The sequence below is a fragment of the Choloepus didactylus genome, chromosome 9, assembly GCF_015220235.1.
Source record: "Choloepus didactylus isolate mChoDid1 chromosome 9, mChoDid1.pri, whole genome shotgun sequence".
In the NCBI taxonomy this organism is placed as follows: Eukaryota; Metazoa; Chordata; class Mammalia; order Pilosa; family Megalonychidae; genus Choloepus; species Choloepus didactylus.
This window is the reverse complement of record NC_051315.1, coordinates 9,634,197-9,661,064: the sequence shown is the minus strand read 5'-3', so window position 1 is coordinate 9,661,064 and position 26,868 is coordinate 9,634,197. Positions and strand designations below refer to the sequence as shown.

At 39.3% G+C, this 26,868-nt stretch overlaps 1 protein-coding gene across 1 annotated transcript in view; it reads left to right on the top strand.

Annotated features, from left to right (window-relative positions):
• CNTNAP5 (contactin associated protein family member 5) overlaps positions 1 to 26,868 on the top strand; it is an 860,113-nt gene that overhangs the window by 502,549 nt on the left and 330,696 nt on the right. Inside the window, 1 exon segment of the mRNA XM_037849799.1 lies at positions 5,610 to 5,716. Coding sequence (XP_037705727.1) covers positions 5,610 to 5,716 — 107 coding nt within the window.

Genomic DNA, 26,868 nt, shown 5'->3' with positions numbered 1-26,868 from the left:
CTCATTGAAAGTTATCAAATATTGCTCGCAGATTTTATCAGGAATGCTACCTACTTCTTTCGCTAAAGGATCTCAATGTTGCATGATGCAAAACTCTTCTGCTGCTGACCAATTTGGTGTCAATTTTATTGCTAAGTTCATAGGTGACGAAGTTATTAAGGCTCAACATTACAGTCTGACAGCCATGAGGAATCAAGAGGAATCGCATCCTTCCCTTGCATCCCTAAGAATTTATCCAAGAGGATCCCATTCAGAGTTCCACCTTGTTCTCCACTCCCTTACCTTGAGTTCTCTCCCCTCTCCAAACAGCTCATCATCCATGGCTGCTCAGAAGTCTTTCTTTTTTGGTCTCTCCCTTACCTCAACACTTCAAAGAAAAATATGAAGCTCTTTTGTCTTCCCTCTTGTCCTGTTTTGATGGTGCTGCTGAGGGAAAGTCAGGTAATATTAAATCTATGAAGACCAGATAGAGATAGGCTGTGGTTAATTGAAGAGGCTTATCTAAAAGAGTTGGGGGGGGCAGCTTCAGCTGACTGCTTCATACCAGAAATGTGGGTCTAATGCTCATTCATTCATTCAACAGTCATTTCTTGAGTGCTTATCTTGTTTTCTACTTTGGGTACATCAGTGAACAAACAGATAACAGACAGTCCTCTCACGGAGCTGATATTCTTTAGGGGGGAGACAGATAGCAAATCAGAATTAATGCATAAGCAGAGTATCCAGTATGGATGGAGCAGGTGGGATAGAGGAGATTAGGAATTCGGGTTGGACACGAGAGATTAGAAATAGCTATTAGACCATCAAATGCACATGCCAGGCTGTCTCCTGGATATGAGAGTCCAGAATTCGAGAGAGAGGACTGAACTAAAAATTTAAATTTGGAGTGACTATTATTTATATTCATGAGATTTGCTATAAGTGTTTTGAAGAAGCTGATATTTTTAAGAAGCCAGAAATTCATATTCCTCCAAGAAACTTTGCAAATTAAAAACAAACTTGCAGGTTGCGTTTTCCTGAACTATCTTGAATCTCACTGTTTTTTCACAATGTTTTTCCCAGGCAACTTTCTCTGAAGGGGAAAACTTATATTTGGCCCAGTTAAAGCAATGTAACTGAGAAATAACCACTCTGACCTTTTTCAAGGGAAACTGCAGGGGTCCTTTTGTTCTTGCTAATGTCAACCAATAGTGTGTTATATTGAAAATTTGCTTTCCAGGATGCTTGAAATTTGCCCCTGGTTTATTTTTTCAGAAATTTCTACCGCTGCTTTTCCAACTGGCTCAATAATCACCCGACAACCTATAGAATCCTTTCCCTTCTTTGAAGCAGTTTCTTTGGAGATTGTCTCCTGCTATGCATCTGCATCTAAACAGAAACACTGTTCCTTCTCATCTCCTTGTTTATTTAACATAGCAAGCATACCACACAATCACCATGAGGCCAGAAGCAGATGCCTCTGCAGACTGGACCATGAGCTCTGATGAGATCTGTGGACCACTCTGCATTACTCTTCTTCCCAAATCTCTTATCTGGGTTGTCCTCAGCCTTAGCAAGCAAAGACCCTTCTCCTTTAGGAAGGGTTTGGATTAGGCAGAATAATATAAATTCTCATTCTGTAATTTTTGTCCCAGTTGTTTTTATTCCTTCTACTGCTCACTCCTTCCTGCTTTCCTTTCAACTCTTTCTTTCATCTTCTTTGCAAGCCTGCACATTGATTTAACACAGAGGTAAAACAGCATCCCATGCTAGCTAAAGTAGTTTCATAAGAATATGGAGAAGGCTGTAGCGTGCATGCTGAAATTTTCTTTGTTAAACATATATAACCAAAGAAGCCACAACCATCCCGATCTGGTTATGTGCACAATATTTTTAGGATTTTAGAAGTCACAGGTACAGAGTGATTGTCTCCTAACAAATGCAATTCAGGGCATTAAAGCTAAGATTGTGGCTGCCCTCATCCTTACGGACACTTCTCTTCAGTAGCTCTACACTGTTTTCCTTCTGGGAAGGAACATGTTTTACATGTTCAGTTTATGACAAGTAGAGAAAAAAAGGAAACCAAACACCAGCTAAAATGAACTGATTAAAGGATATGGAAATAATAATCATAAAACTGCCCCTTATAAATAAGCAAATTGAGGTTATGCATTTTTTATTTTGAGTGTCAACTTACAGCTAAGTTTTTCTTATCACAGTGTGTTTTGAACCAAAATGAACCAAGCCCAAAGAGAGCCCTACAAACATTAATTCATGTTTTTTTTTTATTTTTTTCATTCCAGAAATATTAGATTTTTCTTTACCCAAATACTCTTTTTCCTTCCCAGATGTGCATCATTGGTTTTCTGAGTGACCATGGACAAATACAGTTCTAGCTTACATTGTCATTGGTAAATTGTGTTTATTAACATTGCAATACTGGTTTTTTGAGGCTTATTAAGGACCCATTCAAAAAGCACAGGTACTTCTTACATATTTCTCCATTCCCCTCCCCCTACCTGCCCAACTGAATTTAGCAATCTTGATTTGTTAAAAATATTTTAAAGGCAGATTATAAGAAAAAATATGTTTTCATTTCTTTTTATAATTATACAATCCTTCCATGTTATAAGATTCAGTTAGTTGAAAGTAACAGAATCTCAACTCAAACTAGACTGAACAAATGAAAGTTTTTAGAAGGACCCTGGGTTATATGGAAATAAACAAAGAGTACGTGAATGAGAACAAAGACTGTTTATTCAGAACTTACTATACAAAGTTATTCAGCACCATCACTTGTGTTTGGCAGAGACTCAAAGGCAGGCAGAGGAGTGGGAAAACTTTATAGTGGACAGAAGAAAAAATTTCCAGTATGCCTTCATTGGAGGCTGTTGGCCTGGAGAAGCTGGTGGTGGGCAACCTAGAAGTTGGCTATCTTACGTGATTTGTTAAGGGATCATATTTGGTTTTATGGTTCTATGTTGGTTCTAAATTGGAAGCAGGGACAAAAATTAAGAAAGCTGTAGGCTTTGATTAAGTCTTGGCTATTTGGTGGTTGATTGTTGCAGGGATTGTGGTTTGATTTCCTGGACTGGTTGTTGCAGATATCAACCAGTTTCCTGGAAAGATTGTTAAAGGGAGAAAGACAGTTTCCTTGTCTCATTGCTGCAGATAGTGGGTCAGATTCCCTAGTCATCATCCATTTGTATATTCAGGCTCTCAGTTATCTCACAGCATCCAGTGTAGATTCAACCACAGCCCTCAGGAAGTTCAAGGGTGCAACTGGGTTAGGGAGCATCAGGAACAAGCCAGCCAATGTAGGACTCTCTCCATCTCTCCTTTCCACAGCATACCACATATAACTGTTTCCTTGTTCTCTTTGTCATTGCAGACAGGCTTTCTTCTCATGACTGAAAACATGACCACTGAGCTATTTTGTAGCTTCTGCCACCAAAAAGACACTGACCTGAAATATTTTGATGCTAAATCAAAAAATTGTAGGATATACACCTACTTATTTGGCTATGCTCAGCTTTTCCCTCCTTCAAGGAATTAACTTTTTGTTGGCAGAAGAGAGTGTTGGAAAATCCATTCTTGACCAGTCATGGGATCTGTGATCAGCAAACTGAGAGCATGTAAGAAATGGCAGCTTCAGAGAGGAAAACTATGGAGAATGGTAAAGTGTAGGAGAAGCAGTTTTCAGAAGCAGGAAGATGCTGGGATGCAAAAAAAAAAAAAAGGTATGGGGTTTATGTGGACATTTGAAACAATGCTAGCTCCACACCTTCTCCCTCAGGACATCCCCAGAGGCAGATACTACTGTTACTCCAATTTTGTATATAAGAACTGGATGCTCCAAGTTTATGTAACTTCCCCAGTGCATAGGGCAGTGGTCAGCTGAGCCAGAAGCCTGTGTCCACCAAGGACAGGACCTGGGCATGGGAATTAAAAGGATGCTTAGATTTGGAAGGGAGGTTTGGCACTTCTTTTTTATTTGTTTGTTCCTCTGTTTGTTTTTTGTAAGCACGCTCAATCGCAGAATCACCGTGTCCTTTCCCCCTGCCTTTCATTAAGCCATTTTTGGATACAATGGAGTTATCAACAAGCTCTGTGCAAACATGAGTCCCATCAGCACAACCATAAATTTGCTGAGCTGAGCAGAAAATTTCTAATAGTATGTCTGAACAAATGCAGGAATATTAGTTTTGGGGCTTTGAAACAATCATTGCTGGAGGGTTTTCTATCTCTATAGGACATTTAGGGTAAACCATTACTTCTGCTTGCCTCATGCAGCTCCTCAATAAACTCTTTAATTGCATTATACTGCTTCCATATTTCCAACCTGTACACCCTCTCCCCTTTAAAATTCATGGGATTTAATTCCCTTTTTCTCTCTCAAACACATTGTAAAGATTATTTCAGGAATTTGAGTAATTATCATTGCTTTTACTTTTAATTTTTATCACTACATTTATTGATCAGTTTCAGTTGCTGGGTTATCTCCCAGAGGAAATAGCACCTGCAATGTAGAGATTTTAAACTTTGCATGTAAGAGGAAAAGAGAGTACTGAAAGACACCATGGAATAAATGGCTGAGGTGGGATTTGAACTCAGAATGATGTGATCTCAAAGCCCATGATCTCTGTCCAGATGAAATGAACATTACCATTCACTCAAGCAATTCTTAATATTTTTCCTTCCCATTATTTGTGCAATATAAAGTGTTTGTTTTATTTTGTTGTACAAATACTTCATAGCATGCATTTTCACTTAATCTAGCCCCAGGCTATTATATTTTTTCCAGTGGCTTTATGTTATCCCATTAATTTTCTGTGCTATAAGTAACCTAAGAAATTTTCTAATGTTGGGCACTGACATTGACTCAACAGTAGGAATAAAATCTATTTAATTTAATCTAATGCTAACAACCATTTAGACTGTTTCATATATTGAATTATATTTTTAAAATAGAGTCATCTTAGTGTGATTGTTGGGTTAAGTTATATGAATGTGTTAAAGAGTTTTGAAAGTATATGGTGGAAATATTTTCCAGAATAGCCATACTTCTTTGAATCACAGGTAGTAAAGGCTTTGTTTTAAGGGTAGCATTAGCCCTTTTAAAAATGACAGAATTTCCTTGAATGTTAAATAAGCAGGTTTCATCTTTTCAAATTTTGTGTTTAAAATAGATTCCTGGCCGTCCCCCAAAAGGAACATGGGGACAGAGACCTCAATTACCTGCCACTTTCCACTTTCCTTTAAAAATGCAAAGCCTTTCAAAAATTCAAAATAAAACTCTTTATACATTTCTTTCTGTGGTAAATGAAAAGCCTGGCAGATTCTGACCACTTCAAATTAAACAAATGAGATTTGCCCCAATTTTGGAATCCTTTACTTGTTCACCTAAAACAGCCCTGAGAATTTCATTTCTAGGACTCATAGCTGGGTCCACCTCTTGCAGCAAAACCCTAGGACTATTTTTATGCCATTTGAGTCCAACTCAGGTATAGGAGAACAGCAGATCAATTTCCATTATGAATTAATACAGGTGTATTTGAGATGTTTTCATTTGCCCTTTAACTTCAACCGATTTGGATTATTTTATTTGCTTTTGCATTATCTCTCGTTAGGTGTTTGCCAAACTACTGCGAACATGGAGGAATCTGTTCCCAGTCCTGGTCTACCTTTCATTGTAATTGCAGCAATACGGGCTACAGCGGTGCCACCTGCCATAACTGTGAGTGGATTCATGGTTTGACAATGACGGGTTGGCTGCCATCCAGGAATGTCAGTGTTAACTTCAGGATGCATGCAGCATGGGGCAGGCTCTTTTTATTCATTCATTCAGCAAGCGCTTCTTGGGAGGATAGTACATGCCAGGCACTGTGGTGGGCATGGAAGATACAGGGACATAAGTTATATCCTTGTGGAGCCTCTGGTCTACTGGGAAGACAGATGGGAAATGAGATAATTGCCGTAGAGTTGGGATAAATATTGAGGTGGAGGGTGGAAAGGATACTGTAGGAGCACAAAGGGGAGCTATGAAGCCAACCTTATTATCTGGATAGGCTAAGTTAATGCTGCTGTAGCAAACAACCTCACATCTCAGTGACTTATGTAACCAACTCTGGGTCATGCTTATGTTACATGCTCATCACCTGTTGTCAAGGCTTCCCCTCCACATTGTCTTCATTCCGGGCCCCAGGCTTTATCATCTGGAATGTTCCCATGGCAGAGGGAAGGAAACACAGGGGAGTATAGGCTAGTTTTATAAGCCTCTACCTGGAAGTGCAAATGTTACTTCCACTCACATCCCATTGGTCAAATAGAGTCATGTTGTCACATCCAGCTTCAAAGTGGAATGCAGTGGAATTGTCCCATGGGATCTGGACAACAAAAGGAGAACATTGGCAAAAAGCAACGGTGATTGCCTTATCAATCCCAGGGAGACAGACGGGTTTCAAAGGGAAGACTTGAGCTGATCTTGAGGTGGAAATATAGAAGAAAAAAATATGATGAGGGAATTCTCTTGACCAGAGGAACCAATGGAGGCATAAAAACTGGTCTACCATGGAATGTCTGAATCTGCAAGTAGTTCCACATGGCTGGGGGTTGCTGGCAGTGAGGAGGAAAGAGAGGAGCCTGGAGATGGGGGCATGGGTAGAGCACACAAAGAATCAAAGGATGATGAATAAAAAATGTAGAACATGAGCCCTGCTCTCCATAATTTTATATTCTGATTGGGAACAACGAACTGAAACACAAGACAAAGTAGAGATTTGCCAATTAAAGAATCCTATGCCAAATTCTGTACTGTAAGTATAATTCAGAGAAAGACATGCTCTGTAGGTGCTGGCTGTGGTTGTAGGGGAAGATTTTATGGAAAGTGGGAAACTTGAAATGGACTTAGAAGGTAGAGGGATGGGAACAAGAACCTTCTAGGAAGAGGTCAGAGCCAGGACAAAGCCTGGCACTGTTCTGAAGACAGCAGTAGAGTCTCACTTTGGGGCAGATTTCACCAGTTTTTCCCAGTTCCTGTTGTTGCTTGGCTCACACTCAGAGAAGGAGAAAGGGAATAGTGAGTACCAGCTGGGCCAGAATCAGACTCTGATCAAGGATGAGTGATGCTGACGTCTTCCTCCCTGAAGATCCTTCAGACTTTCCATGGCAACTTCTACACCAGGGATGTAGCACTCACCAACAATGCCCAGAGAAGAGCCTTATAAAATCAGAGAAGAAATAACCCATTTGTCATCATGGGGTTTTGGTGTTATTGCTCTTAGTTTCCTGGAAAAATGAAAAATACTATCTGGCTTTAAAATGAAAAGTCTTATTTAAAAACGCTATTTAGAAGTTTAGAGCAGTGAAGAGAACATTGGGACTGAGACTGGACTAACCTTTTACCTAGCTCTTGTCCTGGAGCAAGTACATAATTTTGTCATTACTTATCTCAATTTCTTCACAGTTGCTATGAAAGAAACTAAGGATTTCTTGAGGGCCCTTCCAAGGCTAAAATCTCATTTTTTTTTAAATCTACAATTCCAAAGAAATATCAGCCTTTAGGTTTCAAGCCTGGTTCTATAAATATTAACCTAAACATGTACTTGTATAGAAACGCTGTAGACCATATAAAGGACTGTCCAGATTGTAAAGCAAGTGTTCCTGTAAGAAGCTTGGAGGCATCCAAAATTATCCTCAATCTCATAGGAATCCTGCAGAAGATATAACTTGAAGCTATTCAAATTTCAGACAAATCATGTCATAGCATCCCTATGACTTTAAAATCTTGTTCTGTTCACTTTCTCCAAGAGTAATTTAGCAGCTTTTTGTGGGGTTCATCTTTAGGATGCTCTTCTCTTTTAATTTACTCCATCCATCAGGCTAAAAATACAAGATTTCTAGCTAAAAAAAAAAGTGTGAAGTTGAAAATCAATGGAGGTGAGGTGATGATTTTTTAAGGAACCCTGTGAAGGCTGACAAGCATGAGACTCAACATACCAAGACTTAAGAACATCATTCTCTGTTTAACACCCTCCTGGCCCCTCTCTGTGAAATCTCTCCATGCCTGCACAGTGGGCTGCAGTGCTGTGAAATCCATCTTCCCTTCTGGGCACGCAGCCAGGACAAATCTCAGGTGCTTGGATGGCTGTGACGTTTGGTGGGCACACGTTGGATGCCTGTACAATTCAAGACTCTGCCATCCTTCTAACTAATCTCTCGCCATCCCCCAATTGGGAGGGGATTATTGATTGGAATCACTCTGCAAACTGAGTGAATGAATTGGTGCCTCCATGTCCACAGCAAGCATGAGTTCCATATGTGTTATTTACCAACATTCTATACGTTCCAAGCAAATACTCCACCCATTTTTGTTATTTTGATTATGGGTGTTTTTAGTAAATGTGAACCAACGGGACCATCTTAGGACAAACAGGATCAAATTCTTTCTGTCCAGCCTTTGTGGATAGGAGAGGGGAACCAGGGGAAGGTAGAGGACATATCCTTTTTAAGAAATAGCAAAATTGGAATGTACAGAATCTGTGGATACAGCAACAGTTGGCTGTCAAAGGTAGGGAGAAGTGTTTATTCCATTTCAGTTTTCTTTCTTCTTTACCTAATATGATAGTTTGAAGGCTTTATGGATCCCAGAAAATTATGTTCTTAAAATTATTCCATTCCTGTGGGTTTGGACCCATTGTAAGTAGGATCTGAACTTAAGATGTCACCTACCTCACTCAGGGCGGGTCTTAATCCTCTTACCAGAGTCCTTTATAAAAGGATGAAATTCAGAGAGAAAGACACAGAAGCTGAGAGAGTAAGCCACCGAAACAGAAAGGAAGCCACTGAAGCCAGAAGCTGGAAGCAGTGAATCATGGAAGACAAAGGAGAGATCAGCAGGCAGCACCAGGTGCCCGGCCATGCAACAGAGGAGTCAAGGATCACTGGCAGCTAGTCTTCAGGAAGACGGTATCGACTTAATGATGCCTAGAGTTGGACATTTTCATGACCTCAGATCTGTAAGCTTGTAAACCAATAAATTCCCATTGTTAAAAGCCAGTCCATTGCTGATATATTGTATTCTGGTTGCCTAGCTGACTAAAACACCGGATGATTCATAAAGAACTTGGGTTTACAGGTTGGGTCACTTTTCAACCACACTTTGTTCAAAACAACCTCTTTATGGTAGAGGGGATGAGTGTGATAGGCAATTCCTATCACATCTATGGCACCTTCCCCAAGTGAGGAAGAATCATAGGACTACATTTTATCCCATTAATGGCCATTGAACAATATTATATCAAGTCTGTAGGTTGTTTCATTTGGTAATATTCATCTCTACATTGTATTCTATTCTCCAGAGAAGAACTGAAAGTAAAATAATCGTCACAGTCCTTACCAAGCCTGGCAACCCCACCAATATTCAGGGCTTTGAGACCAAAAGAGACAGTTAAAATAGCTATCGATCTTATATAATGTGTAAGTTCAGAAGGTTGCATAATTGAAGTCAGATTTCTAAGAACTCAGGGCATTTCTTGGTTGTGGTATATCTTGTCTACCTTATTTAGGAATCCAAGTTAGATGAAAAGGAACAGGTTTTGATTATAGGAGCTTAGTGCATAAGGTGGTCTAAAATGTCATGATAAAGTGAGGTATCTCCATTTTACAGATGAGTACATTGAGGCCCAGAAACATTAAGTAACATACCTAAGGTAACACAGCTAGTAAATTGTGCAGTTGGGGCTTGAACCGAGGCATCTTAGCTACAGATGCCAGATTGCTAGCCCTGATGTCTTACTTCCTTTCTCAAAGAAATACAATATTTGTAAATCTCTGTATATGGATGCAACACTTAGGACATCCTTCATATTACTTCAGACACACTAGGATTTTGTGGTACCATAATTGAAAATTCAATTCCAGAAGATTGAGAAATGAAAGAACATCATGGAAAGATATAGAATTTGAAGGAAAGCTAAATCTGGAATAGGTATAAGGAAAAAAAAGAAGCCCACTGAAAATGGGCAGATTGGAAAGAGACAAAGCATGATGGTAAGGATATATATGACGAATTTTTGGACAAGGCAGATGTTTGCATGACTCAAGAAAGGAAAAATGTCTACATTTGTTAACTCATGCCTGAAGTCCAAATGGGATTCCTATAAAGCACTTTCCCCAGGAGAACATGAGCTCGTTTCTTATTACAATCAAAGCTTTTTATCTGCTATTGCAATATCTATAAACACCACTTTAATGACTACATAATAAAAATTGTATTTAGTGACTTTGTTTTGTTTTTATTCAACCACTTGAACATTTTTTTTTTTCTTTTTTGGGGGTGAAGGGAAGATTTTTGTGTTGTTTCCAAATATTCTTCCTTAAAACCAGTTCTACAGTGAGCAACTTTGTGCTTAAATATTTTTAACCCCATATGTTCTATAATTTTTCCAGAACTAGTCTGAAAAATGACATTATTGTGTCAAAGATATAAATAGTCTTAATTTGGATTTGTATTTTTTTAACTTGCTTTTTTAAAGTCTTGTTACAGTTTTGACTCTGACCACTATTTCCTGGTATCTCGTTTCAACTCCTCTGCCAAAATTGCTTACTATAATAGATAAAACCAATGGGCAGTTCTTTTTAGTTAATCATTTGCATATTAAAATATAAATTATCACTGACCATCCTGGTGTGTTCCAGAAGAAGAGAAGAATTTTTAGATGACTTATACAATAAGAATAAGATCATCCCCACAAAATTTTCTTTTATCACTCATCAAGTACCTTTTGAAAGCAAATCTGGTGTCACTAACCATGCATTTGATGATCACTCTAACATTGAATGCACTCAGTAGGTGATGCAAGTAATTACTTATCTTGTCTATGTCTCCTACTGAGTGGGACCATCCTTTCTCTTCTCATATCAGTGTCTGATGACTTCACATGGGGCTCAATCTGTCCTTGTCACCATTTCTGAGCCTTTGCTAATCCCTTTTCAACAGAGTAGCCTCTTGACATCCTAACAATCCTTTTAGCTCACTTTTCACCTTGGCGAGAATATGTCAGCTTCCTTCCTTTCTCCAGCCTGATATATTGCTTCTCTTCTTGAGCAGTCAATGGCCAGGTATTGATTGGAAGCATATCAAATTGTCTGGCTATCAGATTCTACAGTAGTCTTCATAGAGAGAGAACCCTTCTGATATTTTAACCATAAGTACATTGTCCTCTAATTGCATGGCATTTGGGTGGTTGGAATGAACTATTGGAGAAGGTAGAGGATTCTGGTGACAAGAAGGTTTATTGGTTCAGACGAACTCCTGTCTTAATATTATCCTGTGGGTTCCTATCAAGATCTAAAGAAAAGCCATCTGCATCTTAACTGTGAATGCTATCAGCAGATGTTCCCAGCTGCAACTGAACAGGTAAAGAAGAAACACACACACACACACACACACACACACACACACACACAGTCATGCATTGCTGAATCCACACCCTGCTTCAGTTTTATACACTAACCACAGTCTTTTGTGTCATCATTACTTGTATTCATGTTAACTTCCCTACTGAGACTAGGAACTCCTTTTAGAGAAGGAATCATGTCATCTTTATATTTGCACTAACCATGTCCAAGGCATTGGTGACATAAAGGACATAGCATGTTAGTGGTGAGGCAGAAAATTAAGCAGAAAAATAAAATTTAGTGTGGTATTAGATAGGAACTTCAGAGGGACAGGATGGTGTCTGAACCTCCTCTGTATCTCCAGCTTCTTGTTTGATCCATGACACTTAATAGATACCTTCTGTTTGATGCATAAACAAATACATGAGTTTATGAGACAGTGCACACACTAATATCCAGCAAGGACACCATTACTTTTTGGGGGAGGAGAGTAATTGAACTTTGAGCAGAGTCTTGAAGGACATGAAGGACCTAGTACAAGAAGGGCCTTCCAGGAAGAATGAGAAACATGTGAAAAGGCAGACAGATAAGGAAGATCATGCAACCAAGAGAGGGAGAGTACACATCTGGGACAGCTCAAATCTCAGGTAAAATAGGAGAAGATGGAGAAACAGAGGATGCCTTCCAGAATGGAAGGCAGGTGAGAAATTCAGAAGGAGCTTACTTATCTGCTGTGCAAACAGGAACCAGTCATGGTTTGCTGGTTTCATTTTAATGTGGAGAAATGACTTGCTGGCATTTGTTTTGTTGTTATTTGCTTTTCTGGTTGTTTGGGAATGATAACTGTGATGGTACTATGATACTGTAGAGCATGTACAGAAATTAGAAGATTTCAGGGTGAGCGAGACATACTGGATTCCATCTGCAAAGTCTGGGCAGCTGAGCAAGCTAGAAAAAAGGGTCCTGACTTGAAAGACATGTCTAAAATTAGATCAAGCAGACTGGAAGACAAATTGGATATAGCAGGAAGAAAGATGACTTTTAGCTTTTTAGCTTGGAAGATTTCATGGACAAAGAATGTAGCAAGTAACTGGTCAGGTCTGGCTGAACCTGATAGTCTAGTGTCAAATACAGGCTCTACAACTTACAAAAATCATGATCAAGGACACATTATGAGAACTCTATGTGATTTAATTTCCTCTTGTAGTACAGGGCTAATAATAGCAACTACATCATGGGAATATTATAAGGATTAAATGAGATAAACTAGACAAACTATTTAGCATGATGCCAGGTGAATGCAAAATCCCTTTTCCATGTTAGCTATTGCTTTAATGGACAGAGGACGTGGTAAGCACAGAAGATTTAGCAGATGCAGTAAGTATTTCAGTCTGGAGCACTGTGTTTGTCTGGAGTGGTGCTATCTGTGCAAAAATAGCTGGACAGCTCTGGAGTGTAGGCCCAGGGAGAGATCAGAATCAGTAGGTGTATGGTTTCTGAAGCACTTCAAGTAGATGGAATCAGTCAAATGTGATAGACTGGGGTGGAACCTGGAAAGTGAAACATTTTAAGGTACTCAAGAAGAGTTACAACTAAGACAAAATTCAGAAGGAATGCTGTATTAGTTAGGGTTCCCCAGAACCTGAATTGAGTCACATGACCATGGGGCTTAACAAGGCCAAATTCCTTAGGGCAGGCCACAAGTTGGAAACTCAAAGAAGTGACATTGAATTCTCCAAGAGAAGCTGTCTGCCTGAAGTAGAAATAGAATTTTTTTCTTTCTGACTGCTGAAATCCTTAGTCCCCACCCTCCCTCCTTATTGCCTCCAACTGATTAGATGAAGACATTCCTCTTATTTCCGCAGGTGATCTCCTTTGTTGATTGTAGATGCAATATGCAGTAGATGCAATCAACTGATTAATGATTTAAATCCATGAAATACCCTCACAATTACAATGGAACCAGTGCTGGCAGTACCAAACAACATTACCTTGTAATCTACCCAAGTTTACACATGAAATTAACCATCACAAGGAGTAAGAAAAGAAAAAAGTGAACCAAGGGAAAGTGGTGACCTTGTTGCCAGAAGTGTTTCATGAATAGATTATGAACAGAGATGTCAAAGGGAATATTCCTCAGATTATTTCTTCACCATAGTAGTCGGTAATTGTTGAATTAAAAAAACATGGTGCAGGGCACAATCAGGGAACAAAGAAGAAAAGAAACCATTTTTTCCCAATAGGCAGTCTATTGCTGTAGCAGGCTGCTATGTGGATGGAATGATTTGAGGGTTTTGATCTTCCAAGAGAATTTGTTGACTGATCTCTATCATAGGTGTCAGGAAACAGGTGAGTCAAAAAGATTTTCCCTACTATTGAGATAATTTTACTCTTTTAGGAGAAAAGACCAACATCCTTGAAACCATTAATAAATAAACAAACAGTGCATGTCAGTATATAATTAAGTGTACAGGACTGAGTGTAAAAGGGGTAGCTGCTCCATGACTCTGAGAAGACAGAGGTCAGAGTGGGCTGAACTGAATGGAAAGACTTCTTAGAGGAGTGATTAAGTCTTGTTCTGGTTTGTTAATGCTGCCATTATGCAAAATACCAGAAATGGATTGGCTTTTATAAAGGGGATTCATTAGGCTACAAAGTCGCAGTTCTAAGACCTTAGAAGTATCCAAACTAAGGCATCAACAAGAGGATACTTTCACTGAAGGAAGGCCGATGGCATCCGGAACAGCTTTTGCCAACTGGGAAATCCCATGGCTAGCATCTGCTGGTCCTTTGCTCCTGGGTTGCATTGATTTCAGCTTCTGATTCCGTTGGCTTTCTCCCAGGGCATTTCTGTCTAAGCATCTGGGGGTCCTCTCTTAGTTTCTCTGGGACAAACTCTGAATTTCATCTCTTAGCTTAGCATCTCCAAACGTCCTTCTGTCCACATCTCCAAATATCTCCAAGCATCAGCGTCAGCACCTGTGTTGGATCCTGACTCTCTTAAATACTCCAGTGAACTAATCAAGCCCCTCCCTGAATGGGTGGGGTCCACACCTCCATGGAAATAATTCAATCAAAAGGTCACACCCTGATCAAGACTAATAAGTCTGGCCCCACAAGATTGCATTGAAGAACATGACTTTTCTGGGAGACATAATATATCCAAACCAGCACAAGTCTGTAGACAAAGTCTGGATTTGTATAGACAGAGGAGGCTCGGGAGAACATTTCAAGGGCAAGGATAAGAGTAGGGACCTGAAATAGGGTGAGCATGGAAGAGTGCTTGGGATCCACTCAAGGCATTAGCCTAAGGGGAAGGGAACAGACATATGTTATGCCCCTTTTCTGTGCCTTGTACTGTACTAAGTGCTTTATATATGTCATCTTATTTTCTTATGCCACCCTCACACACTTAGCTCTGATCCCATGAAACTATGGCAAGTCTTCAAACCACTGATCCTTCACATATGCAAATCTCTTGACAGAATGACTTCATTCCAGTTTCTTTGCCTAAGTAACCTTTGTCAACTCCTGCAAGAAGCCTACCTGTATCTTTCTTAGATATTGCTCCTCTTTGCTCCTTCAGTACCTTCTATCATAGCACTTGTTCTATTATATTAAAATTGACAGTTTGGTTCTTTGCTTTCCTTTTCAAACTACATATTTTCCTTGAATTCCTCTTTGTATATCTGGCAGCTATTAGAGTGCCTGGTCCATGATTGAGGGTTAATGAATGTAAACATCCTTCTATGACCAAAATGCATAAAGTCACAGAGCTGGTAACTGGTGGAAATAGGATTTAAACTCAGTTCTAGAAGGCTTGAAATCTAGTTCAGCATAACTAGGTGAAACAAAGTTCTGGCAGTCCAACAGACTTCAAAACAAAATTTATGCAAAGATTTAATATCAGAGAGGGGGTGGAATTAGGGTGCATATATTCACCTTAGAGCAGTTTTCTTCCTTTTGTTCCTTTTGTTCACATCTCATAGATTTAAGAGTTCCCACAGTAATCTCCTATATGCTAATTTGTTCTTTCTTTTCTCTTTCCCTCGCTCTCTTCCCTTCCTCTCCTTCTTACACATTCACCCACCCATAACTGTCTTTTGATTAGGCTATAGTAAAGCCAACTTAAAATACTTACTTGGGATTGGAAAAGTGCGGGCAATGTAATCACAAATTCTGGCTTTATTCCATATCCCCTAGAAGCAATAAAAGTTCCCAAACTATAAAAGAAGGTAATTAACTGAAAATAATTTATTCTTTGATATTGCTTTCCTTTGGAAAACCATTGATATTTACTTTGAACATTGTGCTGAAACAATGAGTATGTATTTTTCATGTATTTTAATCAGCAGACTAATTGCCATAGAAATATGAATCTCTAGTGTGTCCCATGAATAAGATGTAATCAGGAAAATACATACAAATTAAGCTAAGTATATGAAGACATATTTTACATCTGTCCCTAGGCTTTGGATCCAAGCAGATATAGATTATATTGATAGCTCTTTGGTCATAGATAAATTGCTTAATTTTTCAATTTCTTTCAGTTCCATTTGCCTGATTTCTAAAATAATAATAATAATTCCTTTACATAATTATTTTGTGGATTAGGAGTGAAAAGTGGGAAGTATCTAGCACACTGTTTGAGATTTGGTATTTCTATGTTAAATGATATCTATTAGATATTAAAAAATATTTTCATGAAGCAGAGGCATGTTTTTTTCTTGTACTCTGTTTTATTTCTATAAAGTCAGTAGTTATGTCCCATCTTTCACTTCTCTTTTTAATGCAATTTTTGAGATATATTCATCCAAAGTATACAATCAATGGCTCACAGTATCATCATATAGTTTTGATTCATCACCACAATTTTAGAACATTTTCATTACTCCAAAATAAAGAAAAAAATAAAAATAAAAATAAAAGAACACCCAAAACATCCCATAACCCTTATACCCCCTATTATTTATGAATTTTTTGCCTTTATTACATTACTCATCTTCCCGTACACTGGATAAAGGGAGTGTCAGTCACAAGGTTTTCACAATCACACGGTCACACAATAAAAGCTATATAGTTATACTATCAACATCAAGAATCAAGTCTACTGGATTAGAGTTCAACAGTTTCAGGTGTTTCCTTCTAGCCATTCTAATATACTAGAAACTAAAAAGGAATATCTATATAATGCATAAGAATAACCTCCAGAATCACCACTTGAATCTATTTGAAATCTCTTAGCTGCTAAACTTTATTTTGGTTCATTTCTCTTCCTCCTTTTGGTCAGGAAGGCTTTCTCAAGCCCATGATGCCAGAGCCAGGCTCATCCCTGGGAGTCATATGCCACGCAGGGCAGAGGGTCGTGAGTTTATTTGCAGAGTTGGCTTAGAGAGAGAGGTGACATCTGAGCAACAAAAGAGGTTCTCTGGGGGTGTCTCCAAGGCATAATTATAAGTAGGCTTAGCTTCTCCTTTGCAAGAATAAGTTACATAAGGGCAAGCCCCCAAATCAAGGGCTTGACTTATTAAATTGGGAGTCCCTAACACTTGTGGGAAAATAAGGAATTCCTCATGTGGGGGAGTTTAATATTTCCACATTTTCCCCCAGTCCCTCAAGGGGACTTGGCATATATTTCCTTTTTATTTTATGCCCAAAATACTCTGGGATGTATCAGGGTATTACATTAACCTGTATAGAATAATGAGATCTTATTCTCTATTCTAGGTTCCATGTAACTAAATTATAATTAATTTAATTATAATTAATTTATAAAAATATAAATTTTGCACCAAATAAGCATCTCTTAAATAACAGTTAAAACTCAGGAATAGATGTGAGTTCTGTAAGAGCTTACAGTCTTGGAACCTTTAATATAAATCTTATTGAACATTGGTACTCCTGCATCATCGATTGCCCAAGCTCTGCCCATGTTCTATTCCCTGGTAACCTATGCTCTTGAATTCATTTCTCAGCATTTGCTCATTATAGTTAGTTTATATTAGTGAGGCCTTACAATATTGGCATTTTCTTTGTGACTTATTTCACTCAACATAATGTCCTCAGGGTTCATTCATCTAGTTGCATGTCTCACAACTTCATTCCTTCTTGCAGCTGTTCAATAGTCCATTGTATGTAGACACCACAGTTTGTCCTTCACTCACCCATTGATGTTCTCCTAGGCCACCTCCATCTGTGCATTGCAAATCATGAATACTGGGAGACATGTTTTTGAAGTAAGAGTCCTCCAATGATTCACCCTACCACCAATTCTATGTCTTCATGGCTGCTTAAACACTTTTTACACTCTAGATCACTAGGCAGAGTAGCGTTTAGCATAGGTGTTGCCATCAATGGAAAACTGGGAGGCACAATGACTCTGACAGAACCCAGGCTCAGGAGGCAGGAGGCAGATCTGTCCCTGCCACCAATGACCTTAGGAAAGTCACTCTTTTCTTGAAACCCATGACTCCTCACAGGTACATCATGGGACCTGGATTAAATATGTTATCTAAGAAAGAACCATTTGATTTGTTCCAGCTGCTGGATTCTGAACATATCTATGTTGACTCTCTGTGGTGTGCTTTAATCATGCTGTCCAGTTCCTATTTCTCAGCTTATACATTTTCTGATGTTCTAGCCTAGAATAGTATGTGCAAAGATCTTACAGTTTACCCCTTGTTCATGTTTTAGAAACCAATGAGATCATTCACACTATTCCTCAAATACCCTTGAAAATAGACAAGTTAAAACATGTTGGGGTGATAGTGAGAGTTCATAAGGGCTACAAATATTTAAAGCTCTAAGAGCTTGTCCTTGAAACATTTTGTAGAGTTGAACCACTGGCAGCTTTCATTTGGAATTGAGCAATGGGTCAAATAAAGGAGCAATAACAATAGTAAGCAATAAGAGAGTGAGAAAACCAGCGTGATTGCTCGATATACAATATCAATTTTATTTTAAGCTATTTAACCAGAGATTTGACTACCCAGATTATTATGAAATAAAACAAAAATTGCCAATGAGCTTAGTTTGAACCTTGCAAAAATATTTTGACTATGTAATTCAGAGATAAAATTCAAAAGATATTTCCTCACTCATTAAAATTCTATAGCACAAAACACTGTGAACTATGACAAATAATTTCACCAACTGGGACTCACTTGTGCCATATACCAAGGGAAAATAATAGGATCTGCCCCCTATTGCTATTGGGATAAACTCTTGAGTCAATGGGCGTGAAATCCCTTTGACAAGTATGATCACAGCCTTTCCTTATAAGTTCATTTTTCTTATTTATTTACATCATTTTGTTCCTGCTGAAACTCTGGTGTGAGACAAGACAGGTTTTCTTTTCTCCCTAGTGTTTAAAGGAAGGACCTGTGATGCAGGGCAGTTTAGAATGGAGAAGCCAAGGTCATTCAAGAACGAGAGCCGCAGAGGAATAGAACCTAGATATTCTGATTCTTGGCTTAGCTTCTTCAGCAAATTATGCCTTAGGCAAGATGAGTATTAGTGAAATTCTAGGGTTATTTTTAAATTTAATTTTCTAAAAGCAGCCCTGTCCTAGTTTGTAATGCGGCAGAATGCAAAACACCAGAGATGGATAGGCTTTTATAAAACGGGGGTTTATTTCACTACACAGTGACAGTCTTAAGGCCATAAAGCATCCAAGGTAACACCTCAGCAATCGGGTACCTTCACCGGAGGATGGCCAATGGCGTCCGGAAAACCTCTGCTAGCTAGGAAGGCAGCTGGCATCTGCTCCAAAGCTCTGGCCTCAAAATGGCTTTCTCCCAGGACGTTCCTCTCTAGCAAGCTTGCTCCTCTTCAAAACATCACTCACAGCTGCACTCTGTTCCCTCCCCACGAGTCACCAGAGAAGTGGGGTGCTTTTGCTGCTAAGTCTGCAAATACCAAACATGTTGGAGTGGCTTTTCAAATGGATAAGGGGAAGATTCTGGAAGAATTGTGAGGAGCTTGATAGAAAAGGCCAAAACTGCTTTAAAGAGACTGTTTATGGAAATGTGGACTCTAAAGATACTTCTGATGAGGCCTTGAACAGAAATGATGAAAGTGTTGTTGCGGGCTGGAAGAAAGGTGATCCTTGTTTTAAAGTGGCAGAGAATTTGGCAAAATTGAATACTGGTGTCAGATGGAAGGAAGAATTTGAAAGTGACAACCTGGAGTACTTAGCTGAGGAGATCTCCAGACTACATGTGGAGGATATACCCTGGCTTCTCCTTGCAGCTTATAGTAAAATGCGAGCGGAGAGAGATAAACTTAGAACTGTACTCTTGGGTACAAAGAAACCAGAAGCTGATGGCTTGGAAAATTATGAGCTTCCAGGGGGTGGAATCCCAGAAGCTATAGCCCAACATGAGGATGTAACCAAACACGGAACCCAGCCGCCATTTCAGTACAAGCCAAGATTGGAGATGGAATTATCCAGAAAGGATTTGTGGAAAGTCCTATTGTCTAATGGCTTTGACCCCTGTGTGCTTCATGTGAAGCCAACAGAATTTTTGTGAGATCTTTATAGACAGAGCCATTGCCAGTCTGGACTGGAGGAGACAGACAAGGAAAAAATTAAAGGAAAAATCTCTTCAAAGACAGAGCCATGGAGGTTGAGGTCTGGAGTCAGGAGGTCTCGGGCTGGGAGAGTGGAGCAGCCCACATGCATGGAAAGGGTGAGTTTGCCCTGGAGGTCGAGGGCGGGCTTTCCGCCTCGATGCTCTGGAAGAGTTTTGCCACCTCAGGTCCCAAAGAGGGTGGAGCACATTTCCAGGGAATTGGGGAGAGCCTGGCTGCCACCCCACTGTTCTGAAGGAGTTGAGCGTGTGCGCCAGAGATGGAAGGGAATCCGGGAGCTGCCCCGATGTTTGAGGAGGGTGGGGCTGAGAAGGTGGTCTCCGCAATGTGTGGATATGTTGGAGCACTCACCCAAGCATTTGGAGAGGAAAGGGCTGCCAAAAAGGCCCTTAAGAAGGGTTAGGCTCCCACTCTATCAAGCCCCATGGATGCAACATTGTTCTGTAAATGACTCTCAGACTTTGAAATCTAATGGAGTTTGTCCTGTGGGTTTTAGGAACTGTTTTGCTCCCGTTAACCCTGTTTTCCTTACTGTTTCTCCTTATGGCAATGGAAATGTTTATCCTATAAATGTCCCTCCTTTGTATGTTGGAAGCATATAACTTCTTCTGACTCCACAGATCCAAAGCTAGAGGGGAATTGTGCCTTAGGACTGACCATGCCTAAATTGATTTTGATGGGATTTTGTACTTGACTATTGTTACTGAGATGATATAAGTTTCTGTGATATTGTGATGGAATGAATGTATTTTGTATTTGGAAAGATAATGTCATTTTGGGGTCCAGGGGGTGGAATGTGCCGGTTTGAATGTATTGTGTCCCCCAAATGCCATTGTCTTCGTAGTTTTGTGGGGCAGACATTTGATGCTGTTAGATTTGCTTGGAATGTGCCCCACCCAGCTGTGGGTAATGATTCTGATGAGATGTTCCCATGGAAGTGTGGCCCTGCCCATTCAGGGTGGGCCTTGATCAGTGGAGCTATATAAATGAGCTGACTCGAAGAGAGGAACTGAGTGCAGCTGGGAGTGATGTTTTGAAGAGGAGCAAGTTTGCTAGAGAGGAACATCCTGGGAGAAAGCCATTTTGAGGCCGGAGCTTTGGAGCAGATGCCAGCTGCCTTCCCAGCTAACAGAGGTTTTCCGGATGTCATTGGCCATCCTCCGGTGAAGGTACCCGATTGCTGAGGTGTTACCTTGGACGCTTTGTGGCCTTAAGACTGTCACTGTGTAGTGAAATAAACCCCCGTTTTATAAAAGCCTATTCATCTCTGGTGTTTTGCGTTCTGCAGCATTAGCAAACTAGAACAAGCCCTGATTACATCACTGCCCATCTTCAAATCCTTTATGTCTCCCCATTATCCTAATGATAAAAATCCCTTCTTTTAAGGTGTGGTTCCATAGTCATCCATGCTATGCAACTCTGATTTGCTTTTGATTCCTTGAATATACTGGGTTTTTTCATCACTCCATTCTTTTGACCAACAGTTGGTTCTGCCTGGAATATTCTTCCCTGGTTTGTCTTCACAGATAATTCCCTCTTTTACCTGTACACGCTGTTTGAATATGCCCCCCATATGGTATGTGGCTGTAATTATTGATCTTTTGATCTTTCTCTGGCATCAGTTTTTAGGTCTGTGATGTCATGGACTTTGGTTTTTCATGTATGTGTCTCCAACATCTAGCACCATCCCTGAAATACTGTACATGCAAAGTATGTGTTGCGAAAATGGATTCCCAACTTTCAACTTGCTGGCACTTAATTGGATTGTTTAAGGGAAGGTAGAAGACAATAAATCAGCTGATGACCCAACTTATCTGTTAGGCTTTCTCTTTGGCCACCATGAGGAGAAGCTTCCTGTTTACAATTTGATGAAGGAACTGAGGCACCTGCTTTGAATTCAAAGGATAATTTTTAAAGATCAGGTTCCCCGTTAGTTCTCAAACTGACTTGTAAATAAATCATCCTTTATCTGGTACAACAGTAGCGCATAGTTTTATAATACCAGCATAAATAGTACTTTTGTATAAGTAAATATGTGGAGAAAACATAAAAAGGAAATGAAGCCATCTGTCGTCCTAGCAGGACATGTAACTGTTTACCAGTTTGTCAATGGAGATTTTGTTAGAGTATGTTTTCAGGAGCACAGATTTCCTGCTGGCAGCAATTGTAATGATGGAGTCCTTGGCAATCACTTCTTCTCTTCCATCTCCCTACCTCAATGGCTAAAAGAGGAAGCATGTCATTCTGTCTGTGAACATTTGATGTAATTGCTGGGCAATTGATGGTATAACTGTTGTGTAATGTTTGAAGACTAGAACTGCCTGGGACTCACAGGCAATTGGAGCAAGGATCTATTCTCTAGAGTTTCTACTTGACAGGAGATTTTAGACCATTGACATCCAATCTAGCCACTAGAAATAAAAGAAATAGAAAGTAAGCATATAGCCTTTCATGGAGTTGCCACATGGTAGTGGAAAGCAAATTGTTTTTGAAAGTTACTGCCCTGAGTTCAATTCCAGGCTCTGGCCATTACTAATTAGGTGATATAGTAAAAGTCTACCAACCTCTCTGATCCATGGTTTTCTCATCTCTAAATGTGGGGATGATAATATATATGTCTTAGGGAGTTGTGGTAATTAAATAAGAGAGCCCACTTACAGCATCAGGGATACTACCTATGTGTGCTGATTCAGATGTCTTATGTCCCCCCACATGCCATGGTCTTTAATGCAATCTTGTGGGAACAGATGTATTAGTGTTGATTAAGGTGTGATCTCTTGACTAGATGTTTCCATGGAGATGTGACCTACCCAACTGTGGGTAATATCTTTGATTAGAATATTTCCATGGAGGTGTGGCCCCACCCATTCAGCATGGGTCTTAATTAAATCACTGGAGCCCTATAAGAGCTCAGATAGAAGGAACTCGCTGTTGCAGCCAAGAGAGACATTTTGAAGATGGCCATTAAAAGTAGATATTTGCTACTCCAGAGTTTGCTTGGGAGAAACTAAGAGAATACCCTCAGATGCCTAGAGAGAAATGTGCTTGGAGAAGACCATTTTGAAACCAGAACCCTGGAGCAGATGCCAGCCATGTGCCTTCCCAGACAACAGAAGTGTTCCAGACACCATTGACTATTCTTCTGTGAAGGTACACTATTGTTGACACCTTAGCTTGGACACTTTTATGGCCTTAAGAGTGTGACTTTGTAACCAAGCAAACCCCCTTTATAAAAGCCAATCCACTTCTGGTATTTTGCATGATGGCAGCATTACCAAACCGGAACACTATTTAAGAGATTCTCAATTAAATCTAGTTCTTTTGCTTCATCATCCTCTACACTTCAACCTTCCCTGAACTGCTGTGGATAACTTTGGATTAGTGACAAATGCTACTTTCTATGCTTAGAGGAGAATTTTGAATGCAAACATGTCTTTCACATCTTTCTCCCAGTTGATGCTTAGAAACAGGACGATCAATATCCCCTGGCTAGAAGACTTGTTCTTCTTAGAAGCTGAAATCTGCCGCCTTCTAACTCTGGTTAGTCTTAATTATGTCAGCAATGAGTCTACTATGCTGAACCTGCCAGTGAAGCCCTCCTCACAGGGTTTTGAAAAGGAATCACCACTATTGTTTTCCATGACTATCGCCACTTGGTTACCTGGTGTTGAATATGACGTTCATGGGCTCCATAGTTCCTGAAATCACTAGATTCAGAAAGTATTCAGGATATAATTATCAGATTAAAAATTTGCTTTTACATATATTATTTAGCATATAGCACAATTATCATTATCACATTCTAATAATGACACTTGGTCCCCAAACCAGTGAACATAGCTGAATCTGCACTTTATTTTGACTCCTGTTCTGTTTGGATTCCATTGAGGTTATTTATTTTTATCCAGTGCTAATTCTTGCAAATCTCTCTTATTTTCAGGTCACTCATCCATCCACACAGCACACATTTCTATCAGGCATGTATAAATAGATGTTTATTCTTGGTCTAACAGGGAGCTGGGCTTTCTGCTGGTGATGTCTGAGAGATCAAAGATTGGATTCCTGTACACAGGGATTTAAAGATGAGAAAGGGTTCAAATAAAACTGTGTTATATACTAATACAATAATGCAAGATTGTTCATGGTCAAAGAATCAATTGAATTTGTTGAAAGATCAAAATATATGTACCAGGCAAAGTGGAGGAGAGGAGACCTGAAGGAGATGGAACATTAGAAAATTCTGGACTTTGCTAATCTGTCCACAGCCAGAGAGGGCAGGGGGAGGACCAGGCATCCAGGGTGTGTTTGACCTGGTTGGAGTTAGGATTAGTGAGGAGACCAACTTGAATAGATCAGAGGGTACTTGCTAATGGTAGAAATGATGGCAAACAAAATCTGTATCAGTTAGGGAATGACCAGAGAAACAGAACCAGCCAGAGAGAAATAAGAGATTTACTGCGATGAATTGGTTTATGCAGCTTTGAACCTGGCTGGGCAAGTCCAAAATCCAGAGAGGAGTCTATCAGGAATTGCAGGATTTCAGTCTCAATCACGACCTGAAAGTGAAGTTCAAAGGTGTGATTTCCTCTTCCTCATAGAGAGAAGCCTCAGCTCTGCTCTTAGGGCATTTCAATTGCCTGAATTGGCCAATAGAGATTATCTGGCATAATTCCTCTTACTAAAAGTCAATTGATTATGGACTTTAATTACATATACACAACACCTTCACAGCAATATTGATGTTCGATTGAAAATCTGGGGGACTGTAGTTAGCCAAGTTGACAGGTAAAACTGACCATCACATTCCACCCCCTGTCAATTTGGGAATTATCCACATCTCTTTTAACCATATTTAATCACTAAATAAAGACAGTAACAAAGTCATATGCCTGCCTAACATGACACAACTCTCCTTTGTATGACATTTCTTTTTTGGTTTGTGTAGCAAATAAATAATATCACTAGTCCTAACATTATTTCCATTAGCCCTGGTGTGATGAAGATGTTGTACAAGTGATAGCTTATATAGCTGCTCCAGTTTGCTAATGCTGCCATTTTGCAAAATACCAGAAATGGATTGGCTTTTATAAATGGGGTTTATTTGGTTACAAAGTTACAGTCTTAAAGCCATAAAGTGTCCAACATAAGGCCTCAACAATAGGGTACCTTCACTGAAAGATGGCCTTTGGCATCCAGCAAAACCTCTTTTAGTTCAGAAGGCACATGGCTGGTGTCTGCTTGCTCCCAGGTTGTGTTTCAAAATGGCATTCTCCAAAATGTTGCTCGTGGGGTGTTCTGTCCTCTCTTAGCTGCAGCTCCTCTTTAAGATGTCACTCTCAGTTGCCTTCTGTGTCTGGGCCTCTGTGGCTCTTTATAGTACCCCAGTGATCCAATAAAGACCCACCCTGAATGGGTGGGGCAACACCTCCATAGAAATAATCCAATGAAAGTTCTCATCCACAGTTAATTAGGTCACATCTCCATGGAAACACTGAACTAGTAGGTTCCAACCTAATCAACACTAATACATCTGCCCCCACAAGACTACATCAAAGAACATGTTTTTTTCTAGGGGACATAATATATACAAACTGTTACAGTAACCAAAGCACAACTCTATATTTGTCTCCAACTCTTTCAATAATTTTCATTTAGTCGGTATAAATATCCACTAACTTTGGCTAAAAAGTTAGGAAAGACTCAGTATTTTTTTCCTTATCTTAGGTGGTTAGTATTCTTATGGTTGTTTTATATCATTAAACATAACCTCAATGCAAGAATTAAAAGGGTCCAATTTTTTTATTTTTAATTTTTTTATTATGAACTTTATCATATATACATAATAGTGATAACCTTCAAAGTACGATTCAACAAGTAGTTAAGAGAGCAAATTTCAAAGGATTTTAGAGGTCACAATTCCACAACTTCAGTTCCATCATTGTAAAATATATCATACATATAAACAGGTGTTAACTTCCAATGTACAACTTGACAAGCATTTATATTGGTAATTTCAAAAATTGTTATGGGTTACAGTTCCACAGTCTCAGTTTTTTCCCCAATATGCAATATTGGGTATATACAGAAAGGTGAAGACTTTCAAAGCAAAATACAACAAGTAGCTATAGAGGTATAGAGCTATAATTTCAAAGGATATTATAGGTTACATTTCCACCATGTCATTTGCCTCCTTTCAGCTATTTAAAAGGGTCCAATTTAAGATAGACATCAATACTTCAATCTTATTCAAAGGTAAGATTTCCTCTATACTCCTTCCTCTAGCTAAAGCTAGTGGCAGGAAAGGACCTGGGAGAAGGTCAGAAATGTATAGGTGGGATTGGTTTTTTACACTCAGCACAATTCCCTGAAGATACATCCAAGATCTCATTCCTTTACTTTGCTAAGTAGTATCACGTTATCCACCACAGATTGCTAAACCATTAATCTGTTGAAGAATGCCTGGGTTCTTCCAGCTATGGATATCAATATAAAAATATTCACATACACATTTGTGTGTGTGTGTGTGTGTGTGTGTGTGTGTGTGTGTGTATGTAAACATAAGTTTACATTTCACTGGAATATATGCCAAATGGCATGCTTAGTTGTATAAGAAGCTACCAAACTGTTTTCCAGAATGGCTCTATCATTTCACATTCTCACAAACAATATACAAATAATCTATTTTCTGTGCATCCTTGCCAACATATGATGTTGTCACTATTTTTTTTTTTTAATTTTAGCTATTATAATAGACAGGTAGTAATGTCTCATTATGGTTTTAATTTGTGTTTCCTTGATGGTGAATGATGTTGAGTATCTTTTCATGTTTTTATTTGCCATCTTCATATCCTCTTTGATGAGATGTCTCTTCATGTCTCTGTCCAGTTTCTAATTGGA